This window comes from Lycium ferocissimum, unplaced genomic scaffold (genome assembly GCF_029784015.1).
Source record: "Lycium ferocissimum isolate CSIRO_LF1 unplaced genomic scaffold, AGI_CSIRO_Lferr_CH_V1 ctg18614, whole genome shotgun sequence".
NCBI classification, from domain to species: domain Eukaryota; kingdom Viridiplantae; phylum Streptophyta; class Magnoliopsida; order Solanales; family Solanaceae; genus Lycium; species Lycium ferocissimum.
Genome location: NW_026717910.1, coordinates 1 through 17,849, shown reverse-complemented (window position 1 = coordinate 17,849; position 17,849 = coordinate 1). Strand labels below are relative to the sequence as shown.

Sequence of the window (17,849 nt, the reverse complement as noted above, 5' to 3'; positions counted from 1 at the left end):
AATTTAAAAAGGGACCTTACCTGTTGACGAGTAAAACGACGGGCCGTCTTTGCACATCGACAGTGTCGTCAGCGTGTCGACGGTTCGTCGACTTACTCGTCGACTTCCTTACCTGTAGAGTAACAGTTGCTAACTCCAGAATGCCAACTCTGCACACCATCATTGCACATTGATGGTTCGTCAACATGTCGACGGGCCGTCTTTGTGCTCTGGTGTTTCACTTTGCCAGTTTTTCTGAGTTTCAGTTCCTGCGCACTCAACACCCATTGAACAGTTCGAAAAAACTAAAAAAAAAAAATGAAAGTGCAGAAATTTAAACTTGGATTTCCTCCCAAGAAGCGCCTGATTTAACGTCGCTACACGACGATGGTACCATTTTAGTTTAGATCAGGATCTGTTCCCAGATGCTTCAATCGGTACCGATCGACAATTCTATCCCCCTCAATGCAACCATGGTAGTGCTTCACCCTCTGCCCGTTCACCTTAAATGTCCGAGTTCCATCTTCGGACTTTAATTCAATCGCTCCATACGGTGAAACACTTACCACTTCAAAAGGACCATACCACCTCGATTTTAATTTTCCCGGTAGAAGTTTTAATCTAGAGTTAAACAACAGGACAGGATCACCCTTGTAAAACTCCCACTTCAAGATTTTCTTGTCATGATACTGCTTCATCCTCTCTTTGTCTAATGCTGCACTTTCATAGGCCTGATAGCGGAACTCATCCATCTCATTGAGTTGAAACAAACTGAGTTTGGTCGCTTCTTCCCAATTCATGTTAAATTTCTTCAAGGCCCACATAGACTTATGTTCAAGTTCAACTGGCAGGTGACATGCTTTACCAAAAACTAGCTTGAAAGGGGAAGTCCCAATCGAAATTTTGAAGGGAGTCCAGTAAGCCCATAGAGCATCATCGAACTTGCGGGCCCAATCAGTTCTATTCGCATTCACCGTTTTTGCTAAAATACTCTTTATCTCCCAATTAGAGACCTCAACTTGCCCACTTGTCTGAGGATGATAAGGGGTTTCCACCCTATGCTTGACTCCATATTTCTCCATCAATCCCGCAAAGGCTCTATTGCAAAAGTGAGAACCACCATCACTGATTATCGCCCTTGAGATACCAAAACAAGTAAATATGTTCTTTTTCAAGAATCCCATGACACTTTTGGCTTCATTATTAGGTAAAGCCACCGCCTCTACACATTTAGAAATGTAGTCAACAGCCACCAAGATGTACTTCATGCCACAGGAGCTCAAAAAGGGCCCTATAAAATCAATCCCTCAGACATCGAACACCTCAACTTCCATCACAAAGTTCATAGGCATCTCTTGCCTCGTACCAATATTCCCCTGCCATTAGCACTGATCACACGACCGCACCATCAAATTAGCATCATGAAAGAGAGTAGGCCAATAGTAACCACATTCGAGAACCTTTGCAGCAGTCCTCATAACACTATGATGTCCCCTAACTGGAGAGTCGTGGCAAGCCTTCAGAATCTCCAACACCTCACTTTCTAGAACATAACGCCGAATAATGTTATCAGCACAAGTTCTGAATAGGTATGGTTCATCCCAATAGTACTGACGAGAATCGCACAAAAACTTCTTTTTCTGTTAAGATTTAATCTCGTCAGGAATGATACCAGTCACCAAGTAATTAGCCAAATCCACATACAAAGGTGCCACTTGCATAGTCATCGCCAAAACTTGCTCATTCGGAAAAACATCATCAATATCAAGTTCTTCTGCTGGCACCCCGGTTTCCTCAAGCCTAGAGAGATGGTCAACAACCTGATTTTTGGACCCTTTTCGATCTTTCACCTGAAAATCAAACTCTTGCAACAAAAGGACCCAATGAATCAGTCGTGGCTTAGCTTCTTTCTTTGCCATAAGATACCTCAACACTGCATGATCAGTGTACACTACAACCTTGGACCCCAACAAATAGGATTGAAACTTCTCAAAAGCATATACTATAGCAAGCAGCTCTTGATCAGTCACCGTGTAGTTCATCTGCACAGCATTAAGAGTCCTACTAGCATAGTAGATCGGGTGCATAATTTTATTGTACCTCTGGCCAAGCACAACACCAATCGGGAAACCACTCACATCATACATCAACTCAAAAAGCAGGGACCAATCAGGATTAACAATGACAGTAGCCGAAGTTAGACGCTCCTTCAATTCATCAAATACCTTTGAACACTTTTCATCAAACACAAACTATCCTCTTTTTCAATAAGTTGGCACATTGGGTTAGCAATCTTGGAGAAATCTTTGATGAAGCGCCTGTGGAACCCAGTATGTCCCAAGAAACTCCAAACACCTTTGACTAAGATGGGCAGAGGAAGTTTTGCAATCACATCTATCTTCGCTTGATCGACCTCAATTCCCTTTTTAGAGATTTTGTGACCGAGGACAATCCCTTCCTTCACCATAAAGTGGCACTTCTCCCAATTTAGCACAAGATTTGTCTCTTCACATCTTTTCAGCACTTGACCCAGATGGTCAAGACAGTCATCAAACGAATCGCCCACAACAGAAAAATCATCCATAAACACTTCCAAGAAGTCTTCTACCATGTCAGAAAAGATCGACATCATGCACCTGTGAAAAGTTGTTAGTGCACTACACAACCCAAAGGGCATTCGGCTGAACGCAAATGTCCCATAAGGACGAGTGAAAGTCATTTTCTCTTAATATTCTAAGGCAATGTTGATCTGATTATAGCCAGAGTATCCATCTAAGAAGCAATAGTAAGACCTCCCAGCCAGCCTATCAAGCATCTGATCAATGAACGGCATGGGAAAGTGGTCTTTACAAGTGGCTAAATTCAGCTTCCTATAGTCCATACAAACATGCCATCCAGTAACTGTACGAGTGGGAATCAACTCATTCTTTGCATTAGGCACCACAGTGATACCTCCCTTCTTTGGAACACATTGAACTGGACTCACCCACTTGCTGTCTGCAATCAGATACACTACCCCAGCATCTAACCACTTTATGATCTCCTTTTTCATGACCTCTTGCATGTTTTGGTTCAATCTTCGCTGATGTTCAACACTCGGCTTGCTGTCCTCTTCTAGCTGAATTTTGTGCTCACAGATACCAGAAGGAATACCCCGCATATCTGCTATGCTCCAACCAATAGCACGCCTATATTTGCGCAAAATCTCCAATAGATGCTAAATTTGTTCCTCAGTCAGTAATGCTGAAACAATCACTGGCAATGTCTTATTCGGACCAAGGAACTCATACCTCAAGTGGGATGGGAACTACTTAAGCTCAAGCTGTGGTGGCTCAACAATAAAAGGCTTAGCTAGTGGAGTAGTTCTATTTGCAAGGTTAAGATCGAGCTTTCTTGGGTGATAAGTGTAAGAACCCAGACCCTCAAGCGCATTTACAGTTTCCACGTAGCCCTCCATATCATCAACATCAAAGTTTACCTGAATAGCAATAAGAGCTTCTCCTAAACTTTCTTCTTCTGTTTGATGTTCGACAGCATCATTGATCCCATCAAACAAATCAATAATCGAGATATTCTCATAAGCACTTGGAAACTTCATCCCCTTACTTTCTTGGAAAGTCACCTCCTCATCATTCACTCGGAACTTGATTTCATTCTTTTCAAAGTCCATAAACGCTCTGCCCGTAGCAAAGAGGGGTCTTCCCAGGATGATAGGAGTATAGTTATCAACCGCACAATCCAGAATAACAAAATCAACAGGCAACATGAACTTACCCACTTGTACGAACACATCATCTACAACCCCAACTAGCTACTTAATGGATCTGTCCACCATTTGTAAGCACATAAAAGTCAGTCTGGGCATTCCCAATCTGGATTGCTTGAAAATAGCAAGGGGCATTAAATTGATATTCGCCCCATTATCACACCGAGCACGAGCAAATGCATGAAGCCCAATATTACATGGAATCGTAAACGCCCCTGGATCTCCCTTCTTCTGAACCGTGGTGGAACCAATAATTGAACTCACACAACGAGTTAGATTCACTGTCTTATGTTGAACAAACCTCTTCTTCGTTAGCAGGTCTTTCACTGTTACACCCCGTAGTTTCGTACGTAAAAATTTATAAGTGTTGGACGTTCTAAGTATGGATACTAGAGTTCCCTTCAAGGATATATGATATTATACGAACTAATCCTAGGTCATGACAATTTACATTCATATAATAACCTATGGGAAAATCCGGGACCAAGCAAATCGAAGAAAATAAATTTGTCGAAAATTTGGAAAAAAAGTTGGCAGAATTTTGGGTAGATTTTTAGTTAATTTTGGAGGGGTATATCTCCTAGTATATTTGGAGTTTTAAGGTGTTTCAAAAGCCTAAAATGAAGTTCGTCGAGTCCAGTTTCCAACGCAACAAATTGCTCATCGATACGACATCGGAGTAGTGAATTGTGGATGTTACAAGTTAGGCTGACAGAGCAGAAACGGACTGCTACAGTACGGGGTTGCTACAGTATCCGGGTTGCTACAGTACCCGACCCAACACACCTATAAATATCCCTCTAACCCATCATTTTTCATCATTTTGCACTATCTTCTCATCCACCACACTTCTAAAGTGTGACACCTCGAAATTTTTCCGTACTTGAGTGACGAGTAGAACGATGAAGAGCTTGAGTGTATGATGTGTTGTTAAGTTGGGAATGGCCAATCATGATTTTTGTGGAAATAATAAAGTTGCGAAGATTTCCCAGCCAGTGGTCGTATAGTGCACAATACGGCCCGTAAAGTGATTTACGGACCGTATAGTGCGATCGTCCTCAAAGCAGTCAAAAATCTCAACTTTCTGTTTTTCTTAAGATTAAATACGTGCATGGAGGACGGACCGTAAACTAGTATACGGTCCGTAAACTATGGTTTACGACCACTGTACAGCCGACGACTGTTCATTAAAAATCAGCTTTTGTGATTAATATAAGGGACCCTTTTCATTCTCATTTCATTTCCATACTTCACCTCCACACTTCAAGAAATCTCTAGAGAGTTACAAACATTTCATCCATGAGAAATCCATAGAAATCAAGGATCAACAACAAGAAATCAAGAGGGTCAAGTGAAGGAAACCCATTAAAAGTCATCCACATCAAGAAATCTCAAGAGAGATAAACTAGGGTTTTGCTGCTAAGGATGAATCACCACTCCAAGCTTGTTCCTCTATTATTTAAGGTAAGTTTCATGACCTTTACATGCTATTTGAAGTATTTATAAGTCGAGACTCATGAATTGTAGAAGTGCATAACAAATGGGTCATCAATGGATGAATAATGTCATTATTGGTTAGTAGTTGGCTCGAGTCATGGAAACGAATATGTTGATGATATAAATGTGTTATAAATGACCTATAGACATGAAATGAGTGTTGGATACGAAAGAAAACGACGATGGATTTTTAGTCATGATTATGGGAAATTGAGGTGAATTATGAAATGCGAATCATATGAATGAATGATGATTGTTGTTAATCATATTGTGATGATTATTATGAATGTTGGGAGTTGATATGGAATATGGCGGAAAGTAGTATAAACAAAGGAAGCGCTGCCCAAATTTCTATAGCTTTAGTAAGTATGTTTTTACGATGACATAGCTAATGTCGATATGAATTCCATTGAAGGTATAGACAAGCGCATTAAGGAGAACGAACAAGCGATAGAGTAGCTAAGCAACAAAGGTATGTGAGGCTAATCCCCTTCCTTCTAAGGCATGAGTCCTATGGCATGAACTTCCTCTTTTACTATGAATGTTCCATCTCCAAGAAAGTTAAGAGTCCTCTCTCATGAATAGCTATACGAGATAAGAAATATAAGATGAATACGAAAATGATGATAGCAAGCTAAAGTCTAGAAATGCTATAGCCTATGATATGATGCCTCTAAGAACTAATGATGACCTTTATGTAATTTAATGATATTGATCATTGTGCACACTCACCTTATGCTTGTTCCTTCAAGGTGAGGCAGAATACATAAGAATGTTCATAATGACATTGGGGGTCTACGACCTTACGTCACCCCGATAAAGTATGAATAGCTAAGATTCCCTATGCATGTATATATTATTTTGGAAAGCCGAAGGGCTTATGTTTATAAAAGCAAATGTATTTCAGAAGATTCCAGTTTTACATGATTATGAGCATATAGTATGAATAATAGCAGATAAAGGTGTAAGTGAGTGGTGTTCGGTGGTTAGCCCGGATACCGTCGCGGCCCGTAGCTCGGGTCGTGACAAAAGTAGTATCGGCTTGAGCGCTTCGGTCCTAGGAAGTGTCTACGAGCCGTGTCTAGTAGAGTCTTGTTTATGGTGTGTTGCGCGCCACGCTAATAAACAGGAGGATACAGGGCATTTAGGAAAAATGACCATCTTTCTTCATATGAGATCGTGCGATAGAGCCGAGTATAAGATTTAATCCTCCCTAACGAGTATGTTGTGATTTCAGAAATGCCGCCAAAAGCTAAAGCCGCCCAGAAGGGCAAGACTACGACAAAGAGGCGGGCAGAAAGAGAGCCGCCTATGAATGTTGATGAAGGAGAGTCACATCATGAGGCCTTATCCGATGCCTCTACTACTACTCCTAGTACAGAAGGGGCTCCTATTCCAGTTCCTCCACCGGCTACTTCGGTCAACAAGTGACCGAAGCTATTAATTTATTGACGCGGTTGGTTGCCGCTCGAGCACAACGGCAAAATACGGCCCGAGTGATCGTTCGGCTAGTACTAGAGCCCGCTATTTTATGAGCCTAAATCCTCCGAAGTTCTTTGGGTCAAAGCCGGATGAAGACCCACAGGGCTTCGTTGATGAGGTGTTAAGAACGTTGCGGATTATTCATGCTTCCGAGACTGAGTCAGTGGAGTTAGCATCATATAGACTCCGAGAGTGGCAGTTTTATGGTATAATAATTGGATAGCGTCGAGGCAAGAAAATGCGCCTCCTCCCGTGTGGCAAGAGTTCGTTGATGCCTTCATTCGCCATTACTTGCCGCCCGAGGTCCGCCGAGCTAGAGCGGATAGATTTTTGAATTTGAAGCAAGGTAATATGAGCGCCCGGGAGTATAGCCTTCAATTTAATTCCTTGGCTAGGTATGCCCCGACGATGGTGGCCGACATGGGTGACCGGGTGTATAGATTTGTGAGTGGCTTAGGGCCACATTTATTCAAAGATTGCCTAACGGCTTCATTACAAGACGGGATGGATATTTCCCGAATTCAAGCTCATGCCCAAAATCTTGAAGGGCAACAACCTCCACAAAGAAGTGAAGGTGATGGTGATAGAGGGCCGAGCAAAAGAGCTAGATCTATGGGCACAGGCCGTGATTATAGAGGGGATCGAGCGGACATTTTCTAGGCACTCGGGTCGGTCGGCGACTAGTGCACCTCCCCGGTATGCGGACGAAAGATTTGACCGCTCTTTCCGATCGGGACGGGGCCGAGTTCAAGGGCCCCCGTGGTTCGCAATCGGGGGTGATCACGGTCGAGAGGAGACCTCCGCACCGCGATGCGATCAATGTGGTAGATTACATTACGGACAAAGGCCGCCGGGGTTCGGGCCCGCTTGTTATACTTGCGGCCAGGTAGGGCACATGATGAGAGATTGCCCGTCGACGAGTGGCAGAGCTAGGGCCCAGCCCACAGGATCATTAGCAGGATCTTCTTCAGTACATCCTACAGGGCGGACTTCTCAGACCCCCGTAGGCCGAGGTAGAGGCCGAGGGGGAGTATCTACTTCGGCGCCACACGACCGCTTTATATGCATTAGCCGGACGGCAAGATCTTGAGTCCTCCCCGTACGATGTGGTCACGGGTACATTGACTGTGTTCTCTTATGATGTGTATGCATTGATAGATCCGGGATCTACGTTATCATATATTACTCCATATATTGCAAATCGTATTGAAGAAACCCGAGCCAATCAAACCTTTTGAGGTATCCACTCCGGTTGGTGATCCCGTGATGGCTAAGCAAGTATATAAAGATTGTATAATTGTGATATGTGATCGTCGGACAAAGGCGATTTAGTTGAGCTAGAGATGCTAGACTTTGATGTTATAATGGGTATGGATTGGTTGGCCTCCTGTTATACCAATGTTGACTGCCGAATGAAATTGGTTCGTTTTCAATTCCCGGGAGAGCCCGTGCTTGAATGGAAAGGTAATACGGCAACTCCGAGGGGTAGGTTTATTTCCTACCTCAAGGCAAGAAAGATGATCGCTAAAGGCTACATTTATCATTTAGTTCGAGTTCATGATACGGAAGCAGAGTCTCCTACTTTCCACGGTCGTTCCGGTAGTAAGTGAGTTTCCGGATGTATTTCCAGATGAGCTTCCAGGCCTTCCTCCAGAAAGGGAGATTGACTTCGCCATTGATGTGTTGCCAAATACCGAGCCTATCTCTATTCCTCCTTATCGAATGGCTCCGGCAGAATTAAAAGAGCTAAAGGCACAATTGAAAGATTTGCTGGAAAAGGGGTTCATTAGACCCAGTTCTTCACCGTGGGGAGCACCAGTCTTATTTGTGAGAAAGAAGGATGGCTCCCTGCGAATGTGCATTGATTATAGGCAGTTGAATAAAGTGACGATAAAGAACAGGTATCCTCTCCCAAGAATAGATGATTTATTTGATCAGCTTCAGGGTGCCAAGTGGTTTTTAAAAATAGATCTGAGGTCGGGTTATCATCAAGTAAGAGTCAGAGAAGAAGATATTCCCAAGACAGCCTTTAGAACAAGATATGGCCATTATGAATTCCGAGTGATGTCGTTCGGGCTGACTAATGCTCCAGCGGTGTTTATGAATTTAATGAATAATGTATTCAGGGCCCTCTTGGATCTGTTTGTGATAGTCTTCATTGATGATATTCTGGTGTACTCTCGCACAGAATCGAACATGCAGACCACTTGCGAATTGTTCTTGGAATTCTCCGAACTCGGGAGTTGTATGCTAAATTTTCAAAGTGCGAGTTTTGGCTAAATTCGGTGACATTCTTGGGCCATGTGATTTCAGACGATGGCATTAGAGTTGATACTCAGAAAATAGAAGCTGTGAAGACTTGGCCAAGGCCTACGACGCCTACAGAAGTTCGTAGTTTTCTGGGACTGGCAGGCTATTATAGAAGATTTGTAGAGGGCTTTTCATCTATCTCAGCCCCACTGACAAAGCTAACCCAGAAGTCAGTAAAATTTCAGTGGAATGACGCCTGTGAGCGTAGCTTCCAAGAGTTGAAAGACAGACTCACCTCGGCTCCAGTTCTAACGCTTCCAGAAGGGCCGGATGGCTATGTTATATATTGTGATGCTTCCGGTGTCGGGCTAGGATGTGTGTTAATGCAGCACGGAAGAGCCATTGCTTATGCCTCGAGGCAGCTGCGAAAGCATGAAAAGAATTACCCAACTCATGATCTAGAATTGGCCGCAGTTATTCATGCATTGAAAATGTGGAGACATTACTTGTATGGTGTGCATGTGGATATCTATACAGATCATAAGAGCCTTCAATATATCTTTAAACAAAAGGAGTTGAATCTGCGACAGAGGCGGTGGTTAGAATTATTGAAGGACTATGATGTTGATATTCTGTACCACCCCGGAAAAGCTAATGTAGTAGCTGATGCACTTAGCCGCCGACCAATGGGCAGTTCATGTGAAGTTCCTCCAGAAAAGAAAGAAATGGTTCATGAGCTCCATCAGCTAGCTAACCTTGGAGTGCGAATAAGTGATTCAGGCGATGCAGGAGTTAGAATCAATAATCCCACAGTTTCGTCCTTGGATTCAGAAATAAAAGAGCGACAATACGAGGATCCCAAATTAGAGTATTATAAAGGTGTGAAATTTCCAAAAGAAAGGTCACCATTTGAAGTTTCGACAGATGGGGTTCTCAGGTACCAGAATAGGCTATGTGTCCCGGATGTGGCAGAATTTCGTCGCCAAATCTTAGAAGAAGCTCATTGCTCCCGGTATTCCATCCACCCCGGAGCGACAAAAATGTATCATGATCTTAAATCGATGTATTGGTGGGATGGCATGAAAAGAGACATAGCAGAGTTTGTGGCCAAGTGCCCGAATTGTCAGCAAGTGAAGATAGAACATCGAAGCCGGGAGAGGGTTATTACAAGCAATGGAAATTCCTACATGGAAATGGGAAGTGATCAATATGGATTTCATTGTAGGATTGCCCCGTTCCCGAGGCAAGTATGATTCTATATGGGTGATCGTGGATAGATTGACAAAGGCAGCTCATTTTCTTCCAGTGAGAACCACCTACTCGGCAGAAGATTATGCAAGACTGTACATTAAAGAAATTGTGAGGCTTCATGGTATTCCAATATCTATCATCACAGACAGAGGAGCACAATTTACAGCCAAGTTCTGGAAATCCTTTCAAGAGGGCCTAGGTACTCAAGTAAGGCTTAGTACAGCATTTCATCCGCAGACTGACGGACAAGCCGAGCGTACTATTCAGAACTTGGAGGATATGCTAAGGGCATGTGTTTTAGATTTTGGTGGTAGTTGGGATGACCACTTACCCCTAACAGAATTTGCCTACAATAATAGTTATCATTCTAGTATCCAAATGGCTCCGTACGAAGCTTTGTACGGAAGGAAGTGTAGATCTTTGATTGGATGGTTTGATGTCGGAGAGGTACAGTTAATAGGCCCCGAGCTGATTCAGCAAGCAGTAGAGAAAGTCAAAATGATCCGAGATCGGTTATTGACAGCTCAAAGTCGCCAAAAGTCTTATGCGGATAACCGCCGGCGAGATTTAAAATTTCGAGTTGATGATTGGGTGTTCTTGAAGGTATCACCAATGAAAGGGGTAATGAGATTTGGCAAGAAAGGAAAGTTGAGTCCTCGGTATGTTGGACCTTACAAAATCATCCGCAAGGTGGGTCAAGTAGCATATGAATTAGACTTGCCTACAGAGTTTGAATTAGTTCACCCGGTATTTCATGTCTCAATGCTCCGCAAATGTGTTGGAGATCCCACAAAGATTGTACCATTGATGATGTTCGGATTACGGAAAAGCTAGCCTATGAAGAAGTGCCCTGGCATTGCCATATTAGACGAGGCAAGTACGAAGACTTCGAAATAAGGAAATAGCATCGATCAAAGTCTTATGGTGAAATAACAATCGAGAAGAGATGACGTGGGAAGCGAGAAGAAAGAATGAGATCCACATATCCGCACTTATTTCGGCCAGCCCCCGAAGAGGCTTATGATGAGACGACGAGATGATGAGGTATGTACGCTTTACTTTTATGTATATGGGTCGTGTGTGGCCAATCTATATTGCTATTGTGTTGTAGCCCTGTGAGGCAATGATATTATGGGTTGCTGTGACAGGATGGTATCGCCATATTGCAAAGGAAACTCTGGCAAAAATTTTCTAGAATCCCCGAGTGTCGAACATTCGAGGACGAATGTTCCAAAAGGGGGGGAGGGGGGAGAATGTGACACCTCGAAATTTTTCCGTACTTGAGTGACGAGTAGAACGATGAAGAGCTTGAGTATATGATGTGTTGTTAAGTTGGGAATGGCTAATCATGATTTTTGTGGAAATAATAAAGTTGCGAAGATGTTATATCCCGTATTTTGAACCAAGGGACAATATGAGTGAATTACGACAAGTTGGGAATGAGACTACCCCGAGAAATGAAGGAGAGACTTTTGTGTGTCTTAAAGACTTAAGTTGTGTATGATTTTAATATCATGAAGATGTTAAGGAAGCACTTGGAGGCAATTTCCATTTTTAGTAAGTGTGCTAATTTTGGAAAGTTGAAAATTCTTCAAAAAAAGAAAGGAAAGAAAAACAAAAAAAGAAAAAGAAAAACAAGGACCATGTGGCCGGCCACATGTATGTGGGCCAAGGCCACATGGTTGGCTAATATGGGTAAATAAAAAGATGACAAGGGATCATTTTCATCACTTTATCACTTAGAAAATTCAAGAACACTCAAGAAAAATTGGAGGAGCAAGGAACAAAGGCCTATTCGGCCAAGTGAAGAGAAAAACAAGACCAAGATTTGGCCATCAAAAAAATTATTTCTTCAAGCAAACTTGCTAATTCAAGGGTGCTAAGTAACGTGGAGTCGTTGTTTCGGGCGATAGTTTGCTCGTTTTCTCTATTGGCCAACTTTGGACAAGTTAAGAAGTTGAAGAAGAAAGGTGAGTTTTAATCTTGTTTTATGTGTTATGAAGGGTTCATATGTGTTGTAGTATGCTAAAAAGGAAGAAATTCATGATAGAAATTGTGTTGAAGTTGAAGCCGTATGCATGAAGTTGGCCGTGTGTGTGTTGTGTGTCAAAGTCATGAATTAATCTTAGTTAGCATGTCTTGATTGTTGTTGAGTGAAGAAAAGAATGAAAATCATCTTGGTGTATGTGTGTGATGTTGGCCGAATGGTTCCCCTTAGTGTAGTTGTGAATGAACAATTGTCGTTAGTATTTTCGTTATGGTCGTTATGAGTTTCATGATGAAAAAAAATGCAAGTTTGATGACTCAAAACAATGCTATGTTGGTTATGGGATGATTTGGCCATTTATGCACATTTTATGTGATTTTTGTATGTATGAGAGTTGCCTTGTTAATGTGTGGATCATTAATGTAATTCATGAATTTGGAAGGAAAGAATGTATATTATGTTGTTCTCGGGTTTGGGGGAGAATTCGGGTAAGTTGGAGCTTTATTTGGGTTGTTTGAAATATTGTAAGAATTGCTTAAAGTGTTCTTGTTCATGGTTTGAATGGGTTTGGATTGGGAGTCGAATATATAAACGTGAATATTGGTTTGAATGTAAGCGGTTGAGGTAAGTATAATGGAATATAACGAATGTTGTTGGATTATGTAGAAAGAGCTATTAATGTTAGAATGTAGTTTGAATTGGTTATTGATGTTGTAGTTGGTTGTTGGTTTGGTATTGTTGTTGATATTGTGGCCGAGTTAAATTCTCGGATTTGTTGTTGTATTATTTTAGCCGAGTTGAATTCTCGGGGTGTCGTATTTATAGGGGAGGTGCTGCCGAAATTTCGGTAGACAAGTACTAATTCAAGATTGAATGCCAAAAGCCTTATAGTTAACATTTGGTAAACGTGACCATTTGTAGATTTTGAGGAAATCGGGACTTGAGTTTGGACAAGCGAGGAAGACGAATAAGGTATGTAAAGCTCTCCCGTCTCTTCTCTTGGCATGTCTTAGATGTACTAGGCTCGAATTTGGACCTTGGGGACAACTCTACTCTTCGGAATCTACGTCTAGAAACGCCCCTTTTTCATTCAGTAGAATTGAAGGGTTTATTGTGTGAATAGTTAGAAAAATTGTTTTAACCTCTAAAACTTGTGCAAATGAAGTCCGATTACTTTAAAATTCTCATAAGTGACGTTATGAAGTTTGACATGTGTAATTTACATACGCCACCTCATTTGACCGAGGTGGGCCCACTTTGTCCGGATTTTCCCCTATTATTCCGCTTGAACTACTTTGGAAATAAAAACTAAGGAAAGTTTTTAGCTACCTTTCTAATTTCTATAGAATAACTGTTATGCTTATTTATTTGAGTTTTATGATCTACTTCGGAATTTGCAATTACTCCAGAAAGATTATTCTGATATGAAATATTTCGACATCCGAAAGACTTATGCTCTGATTATTATTAAAGGTCCGCTATGAGATCTGTCATCTGTGTTACGCCTTCGAGTCTCTGTGAAATGTTGTATGTTTTATATTGCATATGGTATCCTCACTACTCTGCTCGTGCAAGCTTAATACGTCTTTCACCGAGTCTCGGGCCGGGTATGTATTCGTGCACAGTCTCATTGCATTATTCACCGAGTCCCTCACTAGAGGGCCGGGTACGCTATATGTATATATGATGATATGATGATGTGATGATATGGGGATGGCGGCCAGGATGGCATTTGATGATCCTATTCACCGAGTCCCTCACTAGAGGGCCGGGTACGGCATATGCATATGATTACGTGATTACATGATTACTATACATGATGTTTACATGACTTTATTTACCGAGTCCCTCCCCGAAGGGCCGGGTACGCCATATGTATATAATGATTTAATGATATGATATGGACCCGCATGATATATGATTCACAGGCAAGTTTTTGTTTTCCGGATTCCTATACTTATTTCGGTATTGTCCAGCTCGGTTATGGTTCTATTTATTGTACTTTGTGCTTTACATACTCAGTACATATTTCGTACTGACCCCCTTTCTTCGGGGGCTGCGTTTCATGCCGCGCAGGTGCAGATCCACGTTTGAGTGAGCCGCCAGCTTAGGGTCCCTGTTCAGCTATCTTGAAGAGCTCCCTTATCCGGAGCCCAGAGTTTGGTACAGTCTTTTGTTACATTTGTGTATATTTGTTCAGGGTACGGCGGGGCCCTGTCCCGTCATATGATTCTGTTGTTACTATTAGAGGCCTGTAGACGTAAACGTGGGTTGTGGGTAGCACTGTTCAGTTATGCTCGTGTTCTGTATATTCTCAGTCTGTATATACGATATATGTACGTATATGTGTACGCGGTGTAGTACCTTTCTGTATGTATACGTTTCTATTTTGCTTGCCATGACTTGAGTATTAACGATGGATGGGTACGAGTGCCCAGATCGGGCACTAGTCACGGCCTACGGGGCTGGGTCGTGACAGAAGATTTCCCAGCCAGTGGTCGTATAGTGCACAATACGGCCCGTAAAGTGATTTACGGACCGTATAGTGCGATCGTCCTCCAAGCAGTCAAAAATCTCAACTTTCTGTTTTTCTTAAGCTTAAATACGTGCATGGAGGACGGACCGTAAACTAGTATACGGTCCGTAAACCGTGGTTTACGACCACCGTATACCGTCGACGATTTGTTCATTAAAAATCGCTTTTGTGATTAATATAAGGGACCCTTTTCATTCTCATTTCATTTCCATACTTCACCTCCACACTTCAAGAAATCTCTAGAGAGTTCCAAACATTTCATCCATGAGAAATCCATAGAAATCAAGGATCAACAACAAGAAATCAAGAGGGTCAAGTGAAGGAAACCCATTAAAAGTCATCCACATCAAGAAATCTCAAGAGAGATAAACTAGGGTTTTGGTGCTAAGGGTGAATCACCACTCCAAGCTTGTTCCTCTATTATTTAAGGTAAGTTTCATGACCTTTACATACTATTTGAAGTATTTATAAGTCGAGACTCATGAATTGTAGAAGTGCATAACAAATGGGTCGTCAATGGATGAATAATGTCATTATTGGTTAGTAGTTGGCTCGAGTCATGGAAACGAATATGTTGATGATATAAATGTGTTATAAATGACCTATAGACATGAAATGAGTGTTGGATATGAAAGAAAACGACGATGGATTTTAGTCATGATTATGGGAAATTGAGGTGAATTATGATATGCGAATCATATGAATGAATGATGATTGTTGTTAATCATATTGTAATGATTATTATGAATGTTGGGAGTTGATATGGAATATGGCGGAAAGTAGTATAAACAAAGGAAGCGCGCCCAAATTTCTATAGCTTTAGTAAGTATGTTTTTACGATGACATAGCTAATGTCGATATGAATTCCATTGAAGGTATAGACAAGCGCATTAAGGAGAACGAACAAGCGATAGAGTAGCTAAGCGACAAAGGTATGTAAGGCTAATCCCCTTCCTTCTAAGGCACGAGTCCTATGGCATGAACTTCCTCTTTTACTATGAATGTTCCATCTCCAAGAAAGTTAAGAGTCCTCTCTCATGAATAGCTATACGAGATAAGAAATATAAGATGAATACGAAAATGATGATAGCAAGCTAAAGTCTAGAAATGCTATAGCCTATGATATGATGCCTCTAAGAACTAATGATGACCTTTATGTAATTTAATGATATTGATCATTGTGCACACTCCTTATGCTTGTTCCTTCAAGGTGAGGCAGAATACGGATGAATGTTCCATAATGACATCGGGGGTCCACGACCTTACGTCACCCCGATAAAGTATGAATAGCTAAGAGTCCCTATGCATGTATATATTATTTTGGATAGCCGAAGGGCTTATGTTTATAAAAGCAAATGTATTTCAGAAAATTCCAGTTTTACATGATTATGAGCATATAGTATGAATAATAGCAGATAAGCAGGTAAGTGAGTGGTGTTCGGTGGTTAGCCCCGGATACCCGTCGCGGCCCGTAGCTCGGGTCGTGACATAAAGAGTTCTTGAGAGCTCCTCAGGGTTCCATAACTCTCCATAAATTTCCATAATCTTCTATAATCTTCCATAATCCTCCATAATCCTGCATAACCTTCCATAATCTTCCATAACCTTTTCATATTATCAAGAGAGAATACCAACATCAAAACCCCAAGGATAATCCATGGAAGGTAATTGTTCTTGTTCCTCTTCAAGGTGGTGATGAACTTGGTCTTGGAAAGGGGTGAATAAAGTGAAGTTCTTCTACTATAAGGTATATTCTTCCTATTATTTACATGATTGAGATGATGTAAAGGTTTAGAAATTCTTAGAGAGGAAAGAATCATAGGAGAAAAATCACAAAGTGTTGAATTAAAGTTGATGGCCATGAGGTGAATTTGAAAGGAGATTTTGGACTAATTTAAGATTAAATTAAATATAGTTCTTTGATTATGGTATTATGGATATGGTTATGGTTAGTTGAGAAATTTGAAAAACATCGTGTGGGATGTTTCATGGAACCTATTGGTGTTGATAATATTGTGGTTGATGTTGGTATTGTTGTTATTGTTGTTGGTTGCTGGATTATAATTTTGGGCTAGGCATATAAACAGGGGAGATGCTGCCCGAATTTCGGCAGATTCTAAAAAGATTTCATTTGGATGCTTGAGACAAGTGTATGATATTGAGCCTAATGATAATATGGATGGTTTACGTGTAGATTTACGAGCTTGGAAAGATAAACGTTAAGTGGCTAAGGAGACCGAAAGGCATGTTAAGACTCGTCCCTTTCTTTCAAAGGCATGATTCCTATGTTGTGATCCCATAAATGCTTCCATAACCACCTTGTTTCCAAAAGCTAAAGGTTCATGACTCCTAAAGCTTCTTATGATGCTAAAGATGAGAATGTTTTCTATGATGAACATGATGATGATGATTTTAATTCTAGAAATTCCTTAGCTATGATTTGAGAGCATTATGAGATTATTGAGTCATTCCATAAATGCCTTGATCTTAATTATTGTTGATGGTCTCACCTCATGTTACTCATTCCTTCGAGGTGAGATATAGCGAAGATAATGATTCTATTTTCAATGCTATCTAAGTTCATGATTCTCGAGATTCTCATGACATCGTCGACTTCACCTTAAGATAGTTGATCTTCTAAGGAAGGATATAGTGATAATGATAATGCTAATGATGATGTTGATTTGATTTATGTATTTTTATGTATATGTATGTATGTATGCATTGCATCCCATTGATCAGTTGGGGATGACACTGAGTCCCGAAAGGGCCGGGTACGGATGACACCGAGTCCCGAGAGGGCTGGGTACGGATGGCACCGAGTCCCGAAAGAGCCAGGTACGGATGACATCGAGTCCCAAAAGGGCCGGGTGCGAATTACACCGAGTCCCTAAAGGGCCGGGTATGGATGACACCGAATCCTGAAAGGGCCTAGTACGGATATGGCAGATGTATGTATAGTAAATGTATGTGAATGCATATGTATGTATGTTGTGTATAGATGTGTATGAAATATTTTTTCCTGTAGACGAGTAGTTTACATGACAGAGATCTTAAGAAGAGTACGAGGTATAATTACTTATTTTATATTATGTTATCTT

General features: G+C 41.3%; 1 protein-coding gene across 1 annotated transcript; it reads right to left on the bottom strand.

Annotated features, from left to right (window-relative positions):
• Positions 1–377: 377 nt before the first annotated feature.
• Positions 378–1,247, bottom strand: LOC132042857 (uncharacterized). Its single transcript, XM_059433366.1, has one exon. It carries the CDS (start codon positions 1,245–1,247, stop codon positions 378–380), a length of 870 nt encoding a protein of 289 aa, XP_059289349.1.
• Positions 1,248–17,849: the final 16,602 nt, after the last annotated feature.

Coding starts and splice junctions, on each gene's coding strand:
- LOC132042857 (XM_059433366.1), bottom strand. CDS start 1,247: ATGAAGTACATCTTGGTGGCTGTTGACTACATTTCTAAATGTGTAGAG.